Genomic DNA, 21,138 nt, shown 5'->3' with positions numbered 1-21,138 from the left:
ACTTCAAAGTTAGTTCATTTTGAATGAATTCATTAAGAGGTGGTGGATCAGTGTGAGCCTCAAAAGATGAGGGGACATAGGTCAGTTAATGCTCCAGACCCAAGGGGAAATCATTGTTTTTTAGGGCTAAGAGCCGCCGTCAGGGTCGCTTCCATGTTGGGGGTTAGTCTCTAGGAAGGTGAGAAAGCTGGGCTTCACTCTGGCCCTCTGCCTTTCAGGGAGGTCACCTGTTGGAGTCACTTTAAAATAAGACCCTCAAAGAGCATGTGTGTGAGTTTAACCAGTTATTTTCCCTGGTGGAGTCTCCCAGAGGCGTGGAATTTGGAGGAGTGTGTGCGACGCGTATCGCCCTGCACCTGCCTGGCTTCCTGGGCCACCGGGTAGAGCCAGGTGTTGGAGCCAGATGACTCCAGCCTGAATGGGGGTGAGGGGGTGGCCTGCTCCTTCCTTGCCCCCATCCCATACTAGGGGTGGGGCGTCCGCACCGGCTCCAAGCCGTCACCCCTGCTGGGCCAGCCCACCCATTCCACTTTGCCTAGAAGCCTCCCACCCCTCATCCCGGTTGGTCAAAACTGAAACCTGAACTACTCGATTGAGCACTGGATTCTCTTCTGGTTTGTTTCCTGATTGCCTTAGATACACTGTTTGAACTTCCCCTTTGGAGCAGAGACCGTGGCCTACGCCCTGCCCCCGCCTCCTCCCTGCGGGGGCCCCACGGCTGGACGCCCAGGGCACCCCAGTAGACCCTCCGACGGGTAGACCGTGGGAGTGGTTTAGTTCGTTGCTCTGGGGGGAAGGAGGGACCCCACACAGATGTTGGCGTCTTACAGCCTTCACTCCACTTACCCTGTTTTCTTGCTTGGGTGTGTTTATTTTCTGCTCTTTACAGCCCTCCTACTTGAAAAAACTGGGAAAGCTAAAAGCTAGATGGTATCTCAAGGCCAGACAGCTGGTACAGGGCAGAGAGCGGGGGCTAGAACCCAAGCCAGGTGGCAGGCAGGCTGAACAGCCCTGAGAAGCTTGAACCCCACGAGCTTCAATGATAATAAGAGAACAGTACGCCCGGTGCTTGCTCTCGGTGGCAGGCACTACTCTGGACACCCCACTAGCTTTAAGTCCTCATCTCCTCAGGGACCCGGGGAGGAAGAACAACCGCCCCCCGTTACTCCCACTTTACACAGGAGGGCATAAGTAAGCAGCTGTACACGATCAGGCCTGGGTAAATGATGGCAAGTGGGGCAAACCTGGATTGGGCACTTTATGAAGTGCGAGCCCCCCGCTAGGCCTTTCTGCACATTTTTTCCCCACAGAACAGCCCCACCCCCACCCCCGGGTGTACAGATACTGTCATTCCCATTTTACGGATACAAAACTAAAGTTCTGAGAAGGTAAAAGGACTTGCCCTGGAGGCCCCATGGCTAGAAGAAGGGGAAACCGGGGTTTGAACTTGGGTCAGCCGACGCGGAGCCTGCTTCTCAGCACCGAGTCGGACGCGGGGCGCGGAGGATGGGGCCCACTCCTGGTGTTGCCCCGTGCAGTGTGCAGCTCTGGCCTCCCGGCCCTGGGAAGTTAGACTTTCCAGAGGCGTGGCCGCCTGACTCAAAGAATAGCCTGCTTTTTCACTCAATTATGTGTTTTCTGTAAAAATAGAACTCTTCATTAAAACAGCACGGCACAGCCATCAGGCGGAATTACTAATTACTGTCCTTTAAAGAGATAATTCCCCCTTGGGTGCATTTGCCACACCTGTCGCCATCCCCTCCCCCACCATGGGGGCTCCCATGATGCCCAGGAGCCAGACGCATGGGGCTGGTGGGACCAGGAAGAATGGACAGTTCCATGGGACACTGCAGCCTCTCTTCCTTGGACTTCTCCCGCAGCTCCCCAGGCCTCCGTGAGCCCTTGTGGCTCAAACTCCTTCTGTTATTCAACATTTGTTGAGTGACGTTAGGTCCGTCGCTGGGGATGCAGAGATAAGAAAGACGTGGTCCCCGCCGGACACAGGGTCTGCTAGGGAAGACTCGCAGTGATGGCGTGGGCTGGGGAGACCTGGCTTGTGGGGTGGCTGTGCGCCAGGGCTGCCTTTCTAGGGCTCTGTTGCCCTTAGTCCTCCCAGCAGGCCTTCCTGGGTGGTGCCGTGACCGGAAGGTGCCGGGGCCTGGGCGTGTACCTGCTTTTGTCCGGTGCCCACGGCTGTTTCAGCACCAGGTCCCGTTTGCTGGGGAGTGAGCCACGGGCCGGAGGTGGCTGCGCTCGGGCGTTTGCTGCATGTGCTGCGGGATTTTATAGGGAGCCGTTTCCAGGAAGAGGAAAGGGAAAATGTGGACCCATTGTGCTTGCGCCCCACACAGCCCAGGCCCTTCCCTGCAGCCGCCTCTGCTCCTTACATACTCCCCTAGCACCAGGAGCTGGGTGCTGTGGGGGGCAGCCAGGGAGGGGACACAGGAGAGAATGATCCGAGGCTCCTGGAAAGGGGGAAATGGACAAGATGACCTGTGACCCCCAGACAGTGCTTGCTTAGCTCGAGCCATCTTCCCAAAAATATCCCCTATTTACTAAATAATTCTTTTTCAAATATATATTTTTTTTTTTGGAAGGGCTCATGTTCACCCAGTTTTGAGGATGTGCACCCTAAGATATCTGTTCTTTATGGCAGTGGGAAAAAATGATCTGTCTTTGCCTCAGGTGGGAATGGCTCCAAATCTTAATCCTTTTGACAAATAATTTAGCAGGCTGATCCTGCCCCAGGGCCAGGGGCCAGGGGCCAGGCAGGGCCCAGGACGCGAGGGAGGAGGAAGAGGCGGCAGATGCCAGGCAGACCGTGCATCCCCCAAGAACTTCCTCCATCAGCCCCTGGCCCGAGCGGCTGGGCAGATGGGCCTAAAGATGCTGTGTGGGAACACACAGAGACTCCAGCCTTGCTGGTCTGCGTCTTCCCTCCCCCCCCAGGAGGAGGGCTGACCCAGAGGCAGACAGACCCCGCAAGGCTGAGGTGCTTCATGGTCTAGCAGGGGCTGGTCCTGTTCAGGTGGGCCGAGTGCCTGCCTGTGCCCCCAGGGTGCTGGACAGTGCAGGTGACGCAGGAGGTGGCAGGTCCCCGCCTTGACCAGAGCACGCGGTGGATGAGTGTGTGGTGGGGACGGTGGCTGAGGGAGCCCCAAGCCTGGGCATGAGGTGGCCAGAGTGGACTACCCAAGCTCTGGTGGCATTCTTAGGGAGGGCGTGAGCTCCTGGAGAGTGGCCTTGTGGCCTCACTGGGCCTCCCTACGAGGACCAGGGCGCACATGCCACTTCGATTGGACGGAACTGTGTAATCCAGGACCCAGGACTCCTTCGGTAGCCCTAGCAGCCTCCCCCCTGGGGTGGGACAGAGCACATGGTGTGTTTACATGGACTCTTGCTCCTTCCTCTTCCCCAGAGAGAACACTCACTTTCACATCTGCCTTCGGATGCAAGGCGTGGGAAGGGCCCTCAGTCCTGTAAGACCTCGGTGTTTATTCCACACGGGCCTCCACAGCTTAAGAAACAGGAAAGTGCCCGCAAGAGGGGGTTACGGCCACGGCTGCTTCACCTGGGCCTAGTCGGCTGGGCCTGCATCCACCCCCTCCACCGCACCCTTCTTCAGCCCCAGGAGCCACGAGGAGGACTGCCTGCCTTGCCAAACAGGCCCCAGAGGTCGGGGGCTTTCTGAGAGCCTTCCAAGGCACGAGGCCTAGAAACCACTTTGCCGGGTCTGCTAGGCCTGCAGTTTGGGAGCAGGAGTCCCTTCCCCCAGCCTCAGGGCCGGCCTGTGCTTGAGGACTGAGTGCAGCTGTGCGTTTCTTAGCGGCTGCGTTTAGGTCATTGCAGTTCATCTGGTGGGAGACATCACTCCTATTTCACTGGAACCTGTGACATGCCCTGCTGAGTGACAGTGGAGCTGGGACTTTGGCTCGGGTTTCTCACTCTGGGCCAGTGTGCATCCACTCTGAACGACCTCACCGTGCAGGGTCAGTGGTGTGGCCGTCCCTCTCCCAGAATGGCTCTCGTCAGGGTGTGAGAGGGCCCATAGGGGCCCATATCCCGGGCCTTCCGGTCTCAGGGACACTCCCTGGTTGTGCTTTTGGCTCTGCCCGGGTGACTGTCCTCCTCGATGAAGACCCCGAGTCCTAAGGAGCCAGACGCCTTCACATCCTGCCCAGAACTCCCCCTGCTCCTCCCCAGGCCCTGTAAGACTTGGCTTCCAGACAGCTAAGAACGGACTCGGCCAGCACTTTGCTCATTGTGAGGCACCATAACCCACTCTGCAGTGATGAGGCCTCGAGCAGATTCCTCCCCTCCTTCCTAAGCAGGACCCAGCAGTGGGAAGTGGTGGTGTCAGAAATCAGATTTAACACGGATTGCGAGACCCTGAATGTGGCCAGATGGCCGTACCAACACACATCTTCACAGAACTAAGCAGACACTGCGTGCTCACCTCTGTGCCGGGCCCTGGAGAGGCGGGGAGGACCCTGACGTGGCGGGAAGCAGGGCCCTGGCCGACGAGTCCCTGCCATCCAGGTGGGGATGCGTGGCAGGACACAGGACAGAATAGATGGTGGTTTTCCCATCTGTAGGCAGGACTGGCCACAGACTGTTTCTAGATTATCTGAATTTAAAAATGCTCGATAGGAATGTATCTTCGTGATTAAACTCATGAGCCTATGTGGCAAAAAGATGAGTATATAGATAATGTACATAAATAGATAATATCTAGAGATACAGATTATGTAATTAAGTGCCAAGCAAAGACTCCTGACTATTCTGAGAAGGGCAGCGATGGTCATGCTGGGGCTTCTCTGAGGAGGACTAGAACCACTGAATTAAGACAGTGGGTTTTTTTAAAGTCTCAGAATCTTTTCTTCAAATGATGTTTTAGATTCATTCGGTATATGAAATAGGCCTGCCAGGGGCTGGGCTGGTTGAAGGGGTGGGGAGCCCAGGCTCGCCCCCTGCATCCCCCGGCCCCCATGGCCAGCAGCTTCCCCGAAGCCCTGCCCAGAAGCACCATGTTCGGTGAGGCTCCGGCGTGTTGCGTGGGCTGGGAAGTGTTGCCCACCGGCCACAGTGGCCCACCAGCGCTCGGCCAGCCTTCTCGTACTGTTGTGGGAAGAACCAGGCCCCCCGTGCGTCCCGGCACACAGGATAGAGAGGGAGCCTGTACTGCGACAGAGGAGGGGAGGGGAGGGGAGGGAGCCCAGTAGTGAACTAGAGGCATGCCAGCAGGTGTGCAGATGACCAAGTCCGCCATAGTGAAGAGTATCCTGGAGGGGTGTGTGTACAGCCCCCATGGGGACATACAGAAGGTCCAAGGGTGACCTCTGCTTAGGAGCTGGCCGGAAGCTGGAGGGGAAGGGTGTGTCCCCAGCAAGGGCGATGACGGGCAGCAGGGCACGGATGAGTCCAGGAGCCTGTCCCCCAGTTCAGGTTGCTGCTAATACCCATATGAGCGGCACCCGGGTGCCCAAGGGCATGGAGAGGAGTGGCAGGAATGGAAGGTCGCTGCACAAAAGCATTTGGATTGATGTCATGGACAGTCTGGGCAGGTTTCTTTGTTGAGGAAGATCCCTCTTGGCAGTGCTCAGCTGTGAGACTAAGGAAATCTCAGGAGCTAATCTGGAGCCTCCCAGGATCCAGGATCCGGGAGCAAAGGATCCGACCAGAGGGTGACTGCCTGTTGGAGCGCTTGCCCCAGCCCAGAAGGGATGTGCTTTGGTTGAGAAATTCCACGCTGGGTCACTCACGGTAATGGAATGTCAGCAGCCGCGAGGATAACAGCCTGTGTTGGTAGAAGTCACTGTCTGCCAGCTCAGCTTGCAGCCACTTCTGTTCTAGGTGCATGGTGTGGTCGGGTCTGCCGCTCATGCTGGCTCTCTGGGACGCAGGGAGCAGGAGGGGGAAGGGGCCTAGCAGAGAGGAGCTGAAGAGGAGGCATGTCGGGGGAGATGGGGTGCCAGGGGAGTGCTTCTGGGCTGGGCTGCCCGGGGAACTGTCCCGGGAAGCAGCCTAGCCCAGCCCTGAGTGGCCCTGCCTAGATGTTCTTGACTTGACTTGAGCCTGGATATTCCCCGTGTCTGCAGGAAGGGGTTTTCACTCCTCATCAGCAGCTGCTCCAGCGTCTGGTTCCCCGCCCCTTCCCAACTCTTCACCTCTCTCCCCCAACTCCCAACCCTGCCCCACCCCACCCTCCTTTTCATCACACACCAGCCCCAGCAAGATCTCTTATCTCTACCTTCCCTGCATTGAATCTGATCCACCTGATTACCACCTGTGATCACCTGATTATCTGGGCACTTTTGTCATTTTTAGCACCAGTGGTTACCTTGAAGGCTGAAATTGTGTCTTCTACTCCAGATTCCTAAAGCAGAGACTCCTAATACTTACAGAGTGTTGGGACCCTTCGAGAATCCAGGAAGGGAGAGTAGAGATGGCAGGGCCCATTTTCCCCAGCAGCTGCCCACCAGGATGCAGAGACAACATTCCTGCCCAGGCCTGTGCAGTCCACGCTGTCGGGACCATGCTTTCTACCCTCGGGACTTTGTAGGCCAGCTGGGCAATTCATTAGCAGATGTTTTAAGAAGGGCACAAGGCATCCTGAGCGTCTAGGAAGGTGGAATTAAGGTCAGACTTGAGGGGGGATGAACATGGAGCCATGAGGCTGGAGGGCGGGGGGGTGGGGCTCCGAGTAAGGGAGAAGGTCAGAGGGGAAAGCTCCCAGTCGGAGTCTGGCCTCCCCGTACGGTGTCTGCAGCCTCAGATCACAGGATGCGCGCTGTGTGCATGCAGGACTCAGCCTCTGTGAGGGCCTGTGTGCCAGCCTCGCATGGGCCAGCAGAACCACCAGGCAGCGATCGAGTACAGGGCCTGACAGTCACGTGCGTTTGTCCAACAGCGATGCCAGGATGAAAGGGTCTCACTGCTCACCACCCGGTGAGAACCGGAGTCACAGCCTTATTTGGGCCTCAGCGGCTCAGCCAAGTTCACTGCTGCCCAGGCAGCTGGTGTGCATCAGTGCGCCTGGCAGGACCCACGGTATAAAGAATGCAGGACTTCCATAGCCGTTAGTAAACCGCCACTGCCTTGAATTTCCTGAGTGTCCCCAGCTGCATTGACCCTCCCTCCCCCAGGACCCCAGTACGCCCCGACAACTGAAGGGCCAAAACCTGGCACGGCAGGATGCCCAGGCCCCCCACCCTGGTTCTGATGAGCAGTGTTCTGATGGTCTCCCTGTGTCCAGGGCAGAGGAAGTAGTCGGCCCCCCTCCTGTGGTCCTGCCTTCTGGGGGGGCCGGCCCCTTCCCTCTCCTCCCAGCCCCCATCGGGGCCACATCCCCACATCCCACACCATCCTGACCTCAGAGGACTCTCAGTTTTCTGGTTAAAAGAGACTGTGAGGTTGCTCTCTCCCTTTACAGAGTGACTGTGTTCTAAATGGTGACCGGATAGGATCTGGTGGCACTTTAATCCTATTGCACATATAAGGGGAGCTGGCTATTTTCGGAAATGCAGTGAAGAATTCTTTGATAAAGTAGCACATGACTGTCCTCATGTATCCAGGGTCAGGAAACGGTCTGCAGTTCAACTGAGGAGATGTTAATTGAGCACTTACTGTGTGCTGCCCTTTAGGGGACATTTCTTTGCCAGTTCCTTGCTTAGCTTCTTGCCTTGATTAAGAGTTGCCTTTTGGGTTTGTCTCTGGTATACAGGGCCCATTGGGGCCCTGTGAGGCGTGCAAATACAAGGATGGCTACGTGTTCATTGAGGACGGTGCATACTGTGGGTGTGGGAGGGAAGAACAAACAAAGAAGACTCGTAGCCACACTTGACAGTGCTTCAGAGGCTGGGGCAGGAGGGTCTACGACGGGAGGCCAAGTGGATGAGGGGGACCGGCAGAATGGTGGGGCAGAATCCCTTGGGGTCCTAACCTGGGAGGAAAGCCAGGCTCATGCTAACTGCTACTGTCCCGCCCCGCAGCCTGATGTTCACCAAGGTGAAGCTGGAGCAGGTACTGAAAGGCCCAGAGGAAGCCCTCGTGACCTGCAGACAAATGCTGCGGCTGTGGCAGACGCTGTACAGCTTCTCCCAGATGGGGTGAGTGGCTGTCATCATCCCTGGGCTTGCAGGTGGATGGCGGCACTGGCGGGTGGCGGCTGCCGAGGCAACAGCCCACAGCCGAGTGGCCACGATGCCTGGGGCTGGTGACAGTATTTGAATCAGAGTGTGCTGCTTGCTGCTTCTGGGGCCTTTTACATCCGTAGGCTAATTTTAACCTTTTGACAATCCTCTGTGAGGACAGAAAGACGCTGCTCAGGAAGCGGAAGTCCAGAGGGGTAAGAAGGAAGTCATTATTGAGCGTCTGGGCCAGGCGCCGGGATGGCCGCTCATATCTTAAAACGCTGTCAGACTTTATTTTCAGCCCAGGAGGGAAACTAAGGCTCCGAGACCTTCTAGAATTTGCCAGAGTCACTCACCTGGTAAATGGTCGTGCTGGGGCTTGAACCTGGGTCCCTGAGTCCCAGCCCTTCTGAGCCCGGCGCTTCTTCCTGGCTCCATTTGGAATCTAGAAGAGGAAGAGGAAGCTGAGTTCCTGAAGGGCCTGCCCCACCTCCTCACCCCACCCCCGACTCACCCACCGTCTCCACGCATCCTGTCTCCTACCCCAGTCCCCAACCTGGGCTCCAGGTTTTTCCTGGGCCAGACTAGGCACTCTTGTCCAGGTTGAAGCTGCTGAAAGTCTTTGCTCAAATCCCCTCAGACACTGTAGCCCAAAGCAGGAAAGAGCCTTGTGCCAGGGAGGTTGCACTGCATTGTCCTGCTCCCCTGGTGCTCACCCCCTCCCCTTCCCTGAAATTGCTAGCTGTGTCATCTCCCAGAAGACCCCCCTCTGGTAGATGTGTTTGCATTTTCACAGGGACTCTGGGAGCCCAGAAGGCTTTCACAGTCCCCAGAGGCATGTCTCTCTAATGGTGAAATTTACAGAGGAGGCCCCACGGTAATCCGACGGGGTTAAAACCCTTGGGCAAAGTTGGGTCTGCCTCTCTTTGAAGGCCTTTGAAAGGCCTGGGAGATTCTAGGGCAGAGCAGGACCCAGTGAGTGGAAGCTGCCGGAAGGAGGCTCTGGGGTGAGGGACTTTTCAGAAAGGGAATGGGGAGCTGTCTGGCAGCTGGGTGGTGTGTGGGTGAGGCCCAGACTCTGGTGTGAGGGGGACCTGCCCTGAGATGCTCCTTGCTCAGCCACTCACTGGCTGCAGCCACTTGGGCAGGTCTACAGTCTGGCTCCCCTTACGGAGAGGAGCTGTCCTTGGAGGTGGCAGGGACTTTCCTCTTGGCTGGATGGCGGGTTGCCTGCTCATCCAGGTGGTCTTGGCAGGGTCCCTCTGAGCTGCGGCCCTGTCTCCCGGCATGTGGGCCCCTGCCCTATGCCTCCCATCCAGGCAGCAGATCTGTTCTCACAGAGCCTGGGGCTGTAGGTTCACACTGGGGTCATTTTAAGTCACCACCCACACACTCATCTCTGATATGAGGGCCCAGTGGAGCTCCTCCTAGGTTCCCTAGGCACCTCTTTTGGGGAACCTCCCATAGCTCCCCACCCAGGGCGGGGTAGGGCTCAGCTGGGCCAGTTGTCTGAAGTCAAATTGCTAGGACCAGAGGGTGGGATCCTATATCCTCTTGGCTTTCCCCCGGAAGGGGGGCATTCTTTCTGAACCTGGAGCCACAGAGCAGAAACTAGGACTTGTGAAATCTGGTTTGGGGCAGCTGAGGCCAGAGGCCAGAATCCACAGCCTGAAGGTCTGGCCTACCATCCCCCCCCCCCCCCCCCCCCCCCCCCCCCCCCCCCGCCACAGTCCTTCCTCTGCTCCGCCCAGGCCAGCCCGCATCCCCTCGGCCCTGCTCGGATGCCTGCCTTCGCTGAGCCTGCAGGCACCCAGCCTCTGAGGCTTCAGCTCAACCCTCTTGAACTAGGTCTTTCTAAGTACTCATCGTGGACTCTCCTCCCCACCTGGCCACCGGGTTCTTCAGGGCAGGAGCGATGCTGTATGATGGCCTAGACCCAAGTGGCAAAAGGTCCCTGAGATGGACTGTTTCCGGAGCCCTAGGGGTGTCCCTGTCGGGGGCTGGGAGGGCAGGTGGGACAAGAAGCTGTCCCACCTGCCTCCGGTACTCCTCACGGAAACCTCGTGAGACCAACTTCCCCTATTTATTACGGCACACAGTAACAAGATGAGAAAACTAAGACTTGGAATGGCTAAGTAGCTTTGCTGAGGGTCACACAGCCGAGGAGGGGTGGCCCGCGTCTCTGGCTCCTCGGCACTGAACTCTGGTGCCTCCCGGGAGTGGAGGAGGGTGGGGAGGAAAGGCACCAACCTGGGCCCACTGTGTTTTGTGGAAGGTTTCCTCTGATGTCTGCACGATGGCCGTGCACCTGCAGGCCCCAGCTCAAGCCAGTGTGAGCCCGAATTTAAATGGGCAAGGACAGGGCCCTGGCCTTCTTGGTGGGACCATCGTCTGGGCACCCCGGTGAAGGGAAGAAGCCTCTGGCCCCAGGCTGGGCTTGCCTTCTCTCCTGCCATTTCCACTTTGGCCTTCTCGAAGCTTCCCCAGTTAGCAGGTTCAAGGGCAACCCCAGAAATGGGCAGGGGTGGCTGGGGTTGTGCAGCCTTTCTGAGCTGGAGGCTCCCCCACCTCCCAGTCTGAGAAAAGAGGAATCTCTCTAGTAGTGTGGGAGCCTCAAGGACCGGGGGAGACTACCATGCTTGTTTATCTGCCACCCCAGGCACCCCCCCCCCGGCTCTTTTGGGGCCACCCTGGTGACCTGAGGCACAGTGGCATCTGGGGCTTCCTTCCTTGGGGGGTGGGCTGGGGGCATTTCTGGTGGCCCATGAAGACCAAGCTTTCCTTGGGAGCCAGACCTTGGTGCCCACACTCTGCCTGGCACTCTGCTAGACATTGTGAGGGCAGCAAAAGGTAGCAGAGACCTCCTGTTGGCCTGGGGGAGCTTCTAGCATCACACACTTCAGAGGAGGGAGAGTTTCTAAACCACATGCTGCTGGCTGCATGCTGACGGAGGGCAAGGGAGGAGGCAGCCGTGAGGGGCCCTGGAGCCACAGGAGGCTGTCTGGATGGGTGAAGGGCACTGGGCTGAGTTGTAAAGGATGGAGGGTTTTGGGTGGACCAGAAGAACAGCGAGAACGTTCTTGGCAGCAGCAGCATGAGTAAATGTTAGCTGTGGGGATGAAATGTGGTGGCATTAAGGAATAGCAGGGAGACTGACAATCCCACGGGCACACAGTGGCAGGGTGTGTATGTGTGCGTGTGTGTGTGTGTGTGTGTACACGTGCTGGGGATTAACAGCATATCATTGCAGCTGCTAGAGTGAGCCAGATTCTAGAACCCCAAGCTTGAGCTCTGATCTGTTCTGCCACTCTGGTGGTCTCCATCCTTCCTAGTGGTCCCAGCTTTGACTCAGTTCCCAGGCCTAAACTCTCAGCCCCGGAGCCTGCCTGGCGTAAGGCTCCCTTATTCTCCCTGCCAGTCCTCCACCTCACCGGGGCCTGGCCTTCCCTTGCCTTTCAGAGGCCTGGAAAAGGATGGGAGCCTCGGTGAGGGCGTCACCCTGAAGAAGCAGAGCGGCATGCACCTGACTCTGCCCGATGCCCATGACGCAGACTCCGGTAAGAATGTGCTCATGGGCAGCTGTCCATGTGGGTCCACAGCTCACTGTCCCAGCCTGAGCACGAACGGAGAGAGTGGCATCTGCCTGGCCTGGCCAAAACCACCCCGCTCTCAGCCAGCTGCAGCCCCAGAGCCTGGTGCTGAGGAGCTAAGGAGCTGCCGTTGGGCACCTTTCTGGCACCTTCCCACCCATCCTGGCTCTGGGGTGGGAAGTGAGCAGCTGAAGCAGGCAAGGGGGGGTGGGCGGTTGCAGAGAGGAGAGCCAGGGCAGAGGGACAGCTGTAGAGCCCAGAAACTGTCTCCCTTTAGGCTAAGGGTCTACCACTAAAGTGTCCTTAGTAGACAGAGTCAGTTAGAAAGGAATGAGCTGAGCGTCAGTTTACAACTCTAAGCCCAGAGTGGACTATTTCAAATGAGGACTGATGAAAGCAGAATAGCAAAGGCGCAGAAAGAAGAACTAGTCACAGGAACGGAGTGTGAGGGAGTTGTATTTAGTGGCATTGCTTATTCGGTCCACTTCTGTGGACGTGAGCCGAGTTGCACCTTTGTCGTCCGTGATGGAGCTGACTGCCCATGCCTAGCGCTGCGCCTGACTTCCAGGCACATCCGAGGGGCACTGGGCTAACTGCGGAGCTGCTGACTCCAAAGAGGGAACGGTGAAGGAGGGCATGGCGCCCTCGCAGAGAAGGGGAGACGAACCATGAACAAATGATTAGGGCTCCACGTGTGCTCGGCTCAGAAACTGAAACCATCTGTGGTGTGCCCCGAGGTCTCCTGAGTTGATTGGAGCCTTTATTGCCCCTGAGAGACAGAGAGAGAGAGAGGAAAAAAAGTGCTCGCGTTTCACCTGCATGTGAAGCACAAATGTCCATGGCTTATATATCCTGAGCAGGGACCCGAGTCACCCAGAACTGCCACGGGGGAGGTTCTCCAGAGCACACAGGGTCCGGCCCGAGCCGCTGCTACCCAAGGATTTAGCACAGCGCAGCCTCAAAAGGGACCTTCCTATAGAAGAAACAGTAATACACACCTGTGAAAACAGAAAGCAAAGAGAAGGGAGAAGGGAAAAATCCTCCAGTCTCCCCACCCAGACCTTAATAATGGCCTTTCAGACCTTTTTCCCAGGCCCCTATTTCTTTCTTAGAAAAATGTGATCGTACCATTTTCCAGCTTGCTTTTTTTTCACCTAACTGTGTGCCGTGAGCATCCTTCGGCATCCATCTCCGTATTTCTGCGCCATTAGTGTGATGGCCGCGGGGTCTTGGATGATGATACCCACACGTATTTTGAATCACTCCCCGTTGTTGGACATGCGGGTCATTTCTGTTTTCAGTATTCCAGGCACCTTTGCCAACATTTAGGACTGTCTTCTTCAGTGATAGACTCCTAGGAGTGGGCTTGCTGCCTGGTTGCCCCTCCTAAGCTCCTCATCCCAGCCATGACTGAGGGTACAAGGAGGGCCCTTCCCAGTGCGCCCATGAGCTGGTTTGCGACCGCTCAGCCGCCTCCCCTCTTGCTCTGCAGGCTCTCGGCGGGCATCATCCATCGCAGCCTCCCGGCTGGAGGAGGCCATGTCAGAGCTGACTGTGCCCAGCTCCGTCCTGAAGCAGGGCCCCATGCAGCTGTGGACCACGCTGGAACAGATCTGGCTCCAGGCTGGTGAGTGTTCCCGGCCCCAGTGACAGCCACCTGCCTGCAGGGCTCTCAGAGCTGTGACCTGCCCTGGAGGAGGGTGTGTGGGGCCGTGAAGACCCCTGACAAGGCCTGCATAGACTGCAGTACTCATGGAAACGCCTGGGGATCAGGAACCTGGAGCTCTCGTTCCACCTCTTTCTTCTTTGCTTGGCCCAAGAAGAGTCGCTTCTTCTGTCTGGCTGTGGGTGTCCTTCTCCACCGCATGGGGACAGGGCCTGCCTGCCTGCGTACCTGTGGGGAAGCTCTCTGGCAGCAGATTTGAGGAAAGACCACACAGATGGATAGCCTTCTTAGTCTCAAAGACAGGCCCTGTCCGTCCTTCTTGCCCAGCCTCTCCTGAGTAAAACTAGTTAGTAAAACTAGCTCAAGCCCCAGAGAGCTCACAGAATGGCTAGAGAAGAGGGGAGGTCTGGTGGTGTAGTTCAGCAACGGCGGAGGGCTGGTAACACTGAGGGGGCCGTTCAGGTGACAGTCCCTCTTGATAGGTAACTGGCACCGTTGCCACCATGGAATGTGAGGGTCAGTTACTGCTGGGGACACGGGCAGCTTCAGGATCACACAGGGCTGGGTTCTAATGCCAGCCGCCTACGGCCCGTCCTGATCGTGAGTAAAGCGGTCAGTGCCATGTGGGGCACATAGTAGGTGCTCAGTGAAACTCCTCCCCTGTTTTCTTGTTACCCTGATGGGTGCCCATCTCTCCCCAGGGGCTGGCGCCTACAGCCCCCCAGGGGAGACGCAGAAGAGACTGCAGGTAGAAAGTTCCTGAGCCGAGCGGACACTGCAAGTCAGAGGCTGAAAATGGTTCACTGGGGATCTGAGGCTTCCCGCTGCCTGGATTTCACATATGGCCCCGTTAGCATGCGGTACTCCCCCCCTCCCCCCACCAGAGGTTCTGAATCTGGGGGGAGAAATTGGATCAGGATGCACAGGCTAAACAGGGAAGCATTTTAATAATGCAAACATTGCCCCAGTTAGCATATCAGGGTCCCTCAGGAGGCTAGGGATGTGTGAGGGCCCTGCTCCCCAGCCAGCTTGTTGCATCTTAAGTAGCGAGAGGAATGTTGAAACGCCAGAGGGATACAAAACAGGGCCTCCCCTTAGGCAAAGAGCCCCCTTCTTCTAACACATGGAGCCAGCACGGCTCCCAAGGGGCACACTGGAGCCCCAGCCCCCTCCATGTGCCTCGGGTAGAAGGCTGTACCCACACTGGGCCTTCACCACGTGGATCAGTAACGCGGTGACCAGATCCTGGAGTTGTGCGTTGCCTACTCTGGAGCTAGCAAGGCTTAATTTTACTGATGCATGTTGTCTGCTACCATCAGCAAATGAACACGTGTTTGCATTTCACAAGCCTGCTTTCCATTGCTCAGGTATGCAGCTTTATGCTCAGGGTGCTAGTATGTTCTGGTAACTCCAGGGATGGTTAACTCATGGCCTTCATGAAGCTTGTAATCAGGCTTGGGAATTATCAGTATAAATATGCCCTTCAGTAATTTGTACATTAGCCTTTGTTCTCTGGACATTATCCTAGATATTCAGCCCCCAGAGAACTCTGAGAACAAAATCTGAATGCTTTTTTTTTTTTTTAAGATTTCATTTATTTGAGACAGAATGAGAGAGAGAGCACATGAGAGGGAGGAGGGTCAGAGGGAGAAGCAGGCTCCCTGCCGAGCAGGGAGCCCGATGCGGGACTCGATCCAGGGACTCCAGGATCATGACCTGAGCCGAAGGCTTAACCAACTGAGTCACCCAGGTGCCCGAAAATCTGAATGCTTTGAATGTGGTGCCAGGTGAGGGTTGGGCAGTGTGGCATTAGGAGACAGGTTTGGGTGTATGTGACTGATCCAAAATGGCAGTGACTTCTGCAAAGTAGACACTTTGTTGTCCTTTTGAAACAGTTCAGAGATGGCGCCCTTGACTGGGATGACAGCTCTGCTTTCCCGGTCCAGGAACCCAGGTTCTTTCCATTTTGTTTCTTCTGTTCTCCGTGGAGTGTCACTCTCACCCCTGTGACCCATCATGGCTCTTCATCACGTTCATCTTCCAAGGCATAACCAGGGAGAGTGGGAGAAGGGGACACCCCCTCTCTGTAAGGACATATTTTGAAATTTGCATACATCAGTCCCCGTCATGATCCATTGGCCAGAACTTAGTCATATGACCACACCTAGCTGCAAAGGACTCTGGGAAATGTCACTGTCCTGGTTGTCCGTATGCCTCATGAAAAATCAGGGGCTCTGTCATTACCGGAGAAAGGGAGAAGAGACTGAGGGACAGCCACCACAGCCAGAAAGGGAAGTAAAGTGTCCCAGGTTTTCCCTTCCGAGCATGGGAGGATTCCGGAGCAGCCTGCACACCATAAGCCGTCAGCATCAGCAGCAAGCATGTGCCGAGCACTTACTGAATGAAGGGCTGCCAGGACCAAATCACCGAGGCAAAAATTTCTCCCTAACCTCACCCCCAATCTGACCCAGGCTGAGAGTATCGTCACCAGCATCCCCACCCCCACCCCCATCCACCCCGCCTAATGATTCCAGCAGCTGCAGCAAATGTGCAGGAAGGAAGAACATCCTCCTTTTTCATTTTGGAAGGAGCTCGTCCCTCAGCTTTTGTTCAGGATGAATTACACCCCAGGCTGTTGCGGCTCCATCGTAACCCCCCTTGGTTTGGGAAGTGGTATCCTTCCTCTCCCAGCTCTTCTCCTCCCTGTCCTCTCTGGGCCTTCACCCATTCCAGTCAGATGTGACAAGCATCACAGGGGGCTTCCCCTTGAGAGATGAGTTCCGGGAATGTTGCCTCTTTGACAGCGGGTCTGTGTGACAATGGGAGAGGCACGAGGTCTCACAGATGTCCCCACATCCTGCGTGTTGAGAGGTGCCTTTTGGAAGAGCAAGATGGCCCACCTCCCTCTCTCACTGCAGCTCACGTCTCTGGGAGCTAACAGTGTGCTGGGGGGAGGGAGAGAGATGTAGGGAAGGGTTCCCCTGCCCTGGAGGACCAGGGGATTCCTAGGCGGCCATGGGCTTTCACTCAGTCAGGGGAAGTTGGCCTGAGTCTCAGCTCCCAAATGGCAGATTCACAGTATCTGGGCACTGGGCACAGAGCTCCAGCTGCTAAACAGATGCATCAAGCACGAGCCAGTGCACCCCCTGGTCCGGGCTGAATCTGTGCCCAGCGGGCCTGTAAGAAAGGCACCTTTGCCCAAGGCATCTCAGAACGGGGACCACCTGTGGGGACAGTCCTCAGGAGGCCCTGGGCACTGGTAGGTAAAAGCTGCCCAGCTGTGAGCTGCGCAGACTGGGAAACTGGGATGGGGTGGCCAGGGCCTTGTCTAAAGATCATCTTCATTATAAAATTACAGTCAAGGGAGGGGCGCTTGTGTGGCTCAGTCAGACATTAAAGTGTCCGACTCTTGATTTCGGCTCAGGTCCTGATCCTCAGGGTTGTGAGATCGAGCCCCGTGTCAGCTCAGCCTGGGCATGTAACCTGCTTGAGATTCTCTCTCTCCCTCTCCCTCTGCCCTTCCCCCACCCCTTCTCTCTCTCTCTCTCCCCGTCCAAAAGAAAAAAAAAAAAAGAATATAGTCACGGGAGAAGCTTTGCCTTGCCCGTGGTCCTGCATGCTCCTTTTGTGCTTTTGTTCCCTCATCTCTCATCCCTTTCTTTATCTTTCCTCACGCTCCCCTCTGTCCCAACTCCCCACCCTTCTCCCTCCTGCCTTCTGTGCCTTCTTCCCACGTCCCCTCTTCCCTTGCTCTGGTTTTTTCTTCTTCCCTCCTCTGCCGGCACCCCCTGCTCCCAGCTGCCGAGTCACTGAGGAGAGCACTCGGGGACGGGAAGTCGCGAGCGCAGGCCCTGCAGCCTTGACTCCCTTGTGGCCTGGGGAAAATCGGGCCCCTCTTTGGGTCCCTAGGGTGGGGAGTCTCAGACCACCTGCAGAATGCCTTTAGACCTTCTGACTCTCTGTTATTCTCTTGGTTCCCTGGCCGCCTCTCTCACTCCTTCCTTGTCCGCCTCTCTTCCTTCTCCTTTATTCTGGGTGTCCGTATGTCCTGAAGGTCTGCTCCATGGGGAGGACGCTTGTGTCCTTTAGGGGGCAGTTCTGGTGATCCCCTCTGGGGTTCAAGGCTAGCTAAGGGCCTAACCTTAACTTCTTTCCTGAGCTTTTCCCTGAGGTGTCTCTGCTTTTAGCCTGGGTGCCCCTCCTTTCTGAGGTCTCATGGAGGGTCTCTAGGAAGCACCTCTCACGTGGGGAGGCCCCTGAAAGATGGTAGACCTGACCCTGGGCCTTCCCTCATCCTGCCCCTCAGCTCAGGAGGAGCCCCCGGAGCAAGGTCCTCCCTGCCAAGAGGGTGTGCAAATAGCCCATGAAGAGTGAGTTCATCCCCCAACCTGGGGGTGGGGTGGGGCTTGGCTCTGGCAGAAAGACTGGAACCGGCTCTGGGTGCAGGGTTAGATCAGGATGCCTCAGAAAAAAATAATAAAAGGGACTGTTGCAAAGCTCCAGGGAACAGATGTTTTCCATTTGGAGCTTGCCGAGAGAAGCGCAGAGGGGGGCGGGTGGAGAGAGATGGACGGAAGAGGGAGAAAAGCTGAGACACAGAGGCAGGAGGGGAGGTCACGGGTAGGCAGACAGGAAGATGAGAGAAGTGGGGAAGTCGGGATGGAGGGAGAGAGAAGGCGCTGAGGGGATGGGAGAGGGGCCCTCGACACTGGGGACAGCAAGGTCTGTTTGCCGGGGTGGTGGCCCGGGCTGTGAGAATTCAAGCAAAGTCCGGTAGCAGGGAGCAGGCCTCCAGCCCTGGCCGGAGAGGAGGCCGGGATGGGTGGGTACCTGGGGGCCCCAGCAGTCAAGACTGGGAGGTCTAGAAATCGGGGTAGTGGACAGGCACGGTGCCACATGCGGGGCTCCTGCTGTGGCCGAGGCTTGCTGTCTGGGGAGCACCATGTTTGGTAAAATAATTGCCCAGGGACGGTGAGGCTAGGAAGAAGGGGTGCACTGCAGCCCCCAGACCTGTGGGCCCAGCTGCAGGTCAGGGGCCCCGCCCTGGAGGCCGAGCATGCCTGGGACTGTGCAAGGCGGCCAGGAGCCCTCAGGAGACCTCACTTCTCTGGCTCTGTTCTGTGTCATCTGGTTTCCTGCCTAACTGGTAATGAAGTCCATCAGACCAAAGCAGCCCTACCTATTTTTCCGGGCATGTTCTCTGGTGTGTGGCCAGCCCAACAAGGCCCAGGGCCCCGAGGAAAGAGGGAGGTGGGGATCCCTGTAATTGAAATCTGTTGATCTGAAGGCACTGTGAGGAGTCCCCAAGGGAGAGACCAGAAACAGTCTCCAGAGACAGAGACTCAGAAGACAGGCCGGCAAGTTGTAAACAGCTTAATGAGCCATGGTAGGAGCAGGCCGGCAGGTGGGCCGGAGCTGGGGCAGGCCTGCTGGGCAAGGGCCAGGGCAGTGGAGGGCCTAGCCTCTGAGCTGAGCTGCGTGCCCTTCTGTGCTCCCATCTGTGCACGGGCACCAGCCCCGGGAGGGGCAGCCGAGCCCAGGGCTGCCACCAGAGGAAGGCTGAGTGGGCCATGAGGCCGAGCTGCCAGCCCAGCCAGCCTGTTTCTAAAAAGTGCCTGCTGTGGGCGTGTACCTGTGCAGCGCGGATCTGAGATGTGCCCTTACGTGGGCTGGCCTGGGATCGAAGATGGCCCCATTGATCTGGGGGAAGAAGGCAAACTGGTTATGGGACAGGTCTTCCCAGCTTGTTGGTGAGAGGCATGGGCATCCCTTATTCTCTTGGTGCGGCAGAAAGCCCTGGGCTTCGGAGGGAGGCTGGAGCTGCGCTGGGAGTCCAGTGCTGCCTTGCCTCTTTCTATGGAGGGACTGGAGTGAGGATCCCCGCCCCCGCCCCCCAGCTTGGTTTGTTAGTGCAGAGCCCTGAGAGCACCTGCTGGGAGGAGTAAATGAGAGAAGACACTTGGCAGAAGCAGGCCTTGGCCCACTGTCCGTCTCCAGGAGTGTGGGCTGTTTGGGAGCGCACGCCTGCCTCATCCTGATCAGCCTCCATCCCCCACTCCCAGCCTCACGGTCGTCAGGTGGGGCGACACTGCAGAAAGCCACCTGACTTTACGGATACCACCCGTGCCCCCACTGCCGGGCTTGGAAGTCAGCCTGATGCCAACCCCGGGCCCACAACTGACTCTCCCTGTGGCCTTAGGCAACTTCCCTATTGTCTCTGTGCCCACTGACCCCCTCCCTGAAGCAGGGTAATAAAAGTGCTTGGTGTGCTGGCTGTCGGGAATGTCAGCGGAGCGGGTAGCACAGTGCCTGACACCGAGCGGGCACTTGGAAACCGTTACCTGCTGTTGCCCTCACAGCCCGGAGCCAGCGGGGCCCATGCCGTGACTCCAGGGATGGTTCCCATCACCTGAGACCCTCCAACTCTGGGGTCTGATGGTCGGATGCGGGGAGGGGGCCTCTGCCTCTGACTTTTCCTACCACTCTCACCTCCCACTGTCCTTCTGGTTTCGCAGCTGAGCTATTCATGGAGCAGCGACACCTCAAGGAAGCGGGTTTCTGCATCCAGGAGGCGGCGGGCCTCTTCCCCACCTCGCACTCGGTACTCTACATGCGGGGCCGGCTAGCCGAGATGAAGGGCAGTTTGGAGGAGGCCAAGCAGCTGTACAAGGAGGCGCTCACGGTGAACCCCGATGGCGTGCGCATCATGCATAGCCTGGTGAGTCAGCCCCTGGCCCCCGAAAAAGGCCTCGGGGCCCTCCTCCCCTCCCACCCCCTCCACTGCGTGTGCCCTGGTGTCTGGGGGAGAGGTGGCCTCCCTGCTCTGCTGGGAGAGACAACTGGCTTGTCGAGGCAGGCCATTCCCCTTCAGTCAGAGCCTGCCTGAGTTGATGAAAAAATCTAGGATGGGTTGATATTCTTTGTGACTTCCCTTTTGCTCTAAGCTTCTGTAAAGCAGTGGAACCCCAAAGGGGTTCCTCATCAGATCCTTGCCCTGGACACTCTAGGCAAAATGCTCTGCTTTCTGGGAGTCCCCGGGCCCTCCGTGCTCACTGGGCTACCTCTCCCACTTCGGAGGAGCTCCGTGCCTCTTTGGTGGCATTCAGGGGATGTCATGGGCTGGGCTGTCATGTCAGGCCTGACTTGAGCACACATGGAAAATGGCCCCTGGTGGGGGTGGGTAAGAGGACCCAGCAGCGCCAGTCCTGGGACGTGGCACTCAGGACTTGGGTGCCCAGAGCTCGGTGACTTTCTGTGGAAGGTCTGGAGGCTGGGAGCGGGATGCTGGTGTTCTTGGCTTGGCCTTGCCATTCTCTTTCTCGGTGATCGTGAGCAAGTCGGCCCCCTTCTCTGAACCCCGGTTTGACTTATCTGTGCAATGGGGATGCTCTGGTGCAGGAACCATTTACTGAATACCTGCTCTGACAGCTGGTATAGTAGACCGGCGAGATAACCGTTTTTCCGTTCCTTCCTTAGCTACTTTTATTTATTTATTCCTTCCTTCGCTGCTTTCAGAGAGCAGCTCATCAGGATAAACGTAATGCTCGGAAAGTGTACAGGCCTGCGTCGACACAGTGATTTTGAAGTATAATTTAGGAGCACCCCATTAGCGACACGGTCTTCCCCTGTCAGGGTGCAGGTCCCACCTCAGACGCCCCCGCCCCCTGCCATGAGCGCTCCCTGAGGGGAGCACCCATGAGGACGTCACCGACATTGGCCACATGCAGAGCACTGAGGGGGCAGAATGATT

General features: G+C 57.2%; 1 protein-coding gene across 2 annotated transcripts in view; it reads left to right on the top strand.

Moving 5' to 3' along the window:
- Window positions 1-21,138, top strand: part of TTC7A (tetratricopeptide repeat domain 7A) — a 101,508-nt gene that overhangs the window by 67,424 nt on the left and 12,946 nt on the right. For both annotated transcript variants that reach the window (XM_032411032.1, XM_032411034.1), the window contains 4 exons: window positions 7,992-8,108; window positions 11,592-11,689; window positions 13,215-13,349; window positions 19,904-20,106. In XM_032411032.1, the coding sequence (XP_032266923.1) occupies window positions 7,992-8,108; window positions 11,592-11,689; window positions 13,215-13,349; window positions 19,904-20,106 (553 nt within the window). The remainder of the gene's footprint in view (window positions 1-7,991; window positions 8,109-11,591; window positions 11,690-13,214; window positions 13,350-19,903; window positions 20,107-21,138) is intronic.

Source organism: Phoca vitulina, unplaced genomic scaffold, assembly GCF_004348235.1.
Source record: "Phoca vitulina isolate PV1807 unplaced genomic scaffold, GSC_HSeal_1.0 scaffold12, whole genome shotgun sequence".
Classification (NCBI taxonomy): domain Eukaryota; kingdom Metazoa; phylum Chordata; class Mammalia; order Carnivora; family Phocidae; genus Phoca; species Phoca vitulina.
Note: the sequence above shows the minus strand (reverse complement) of the source record. Positions and strands in the feature narration are given on the sequence as shown.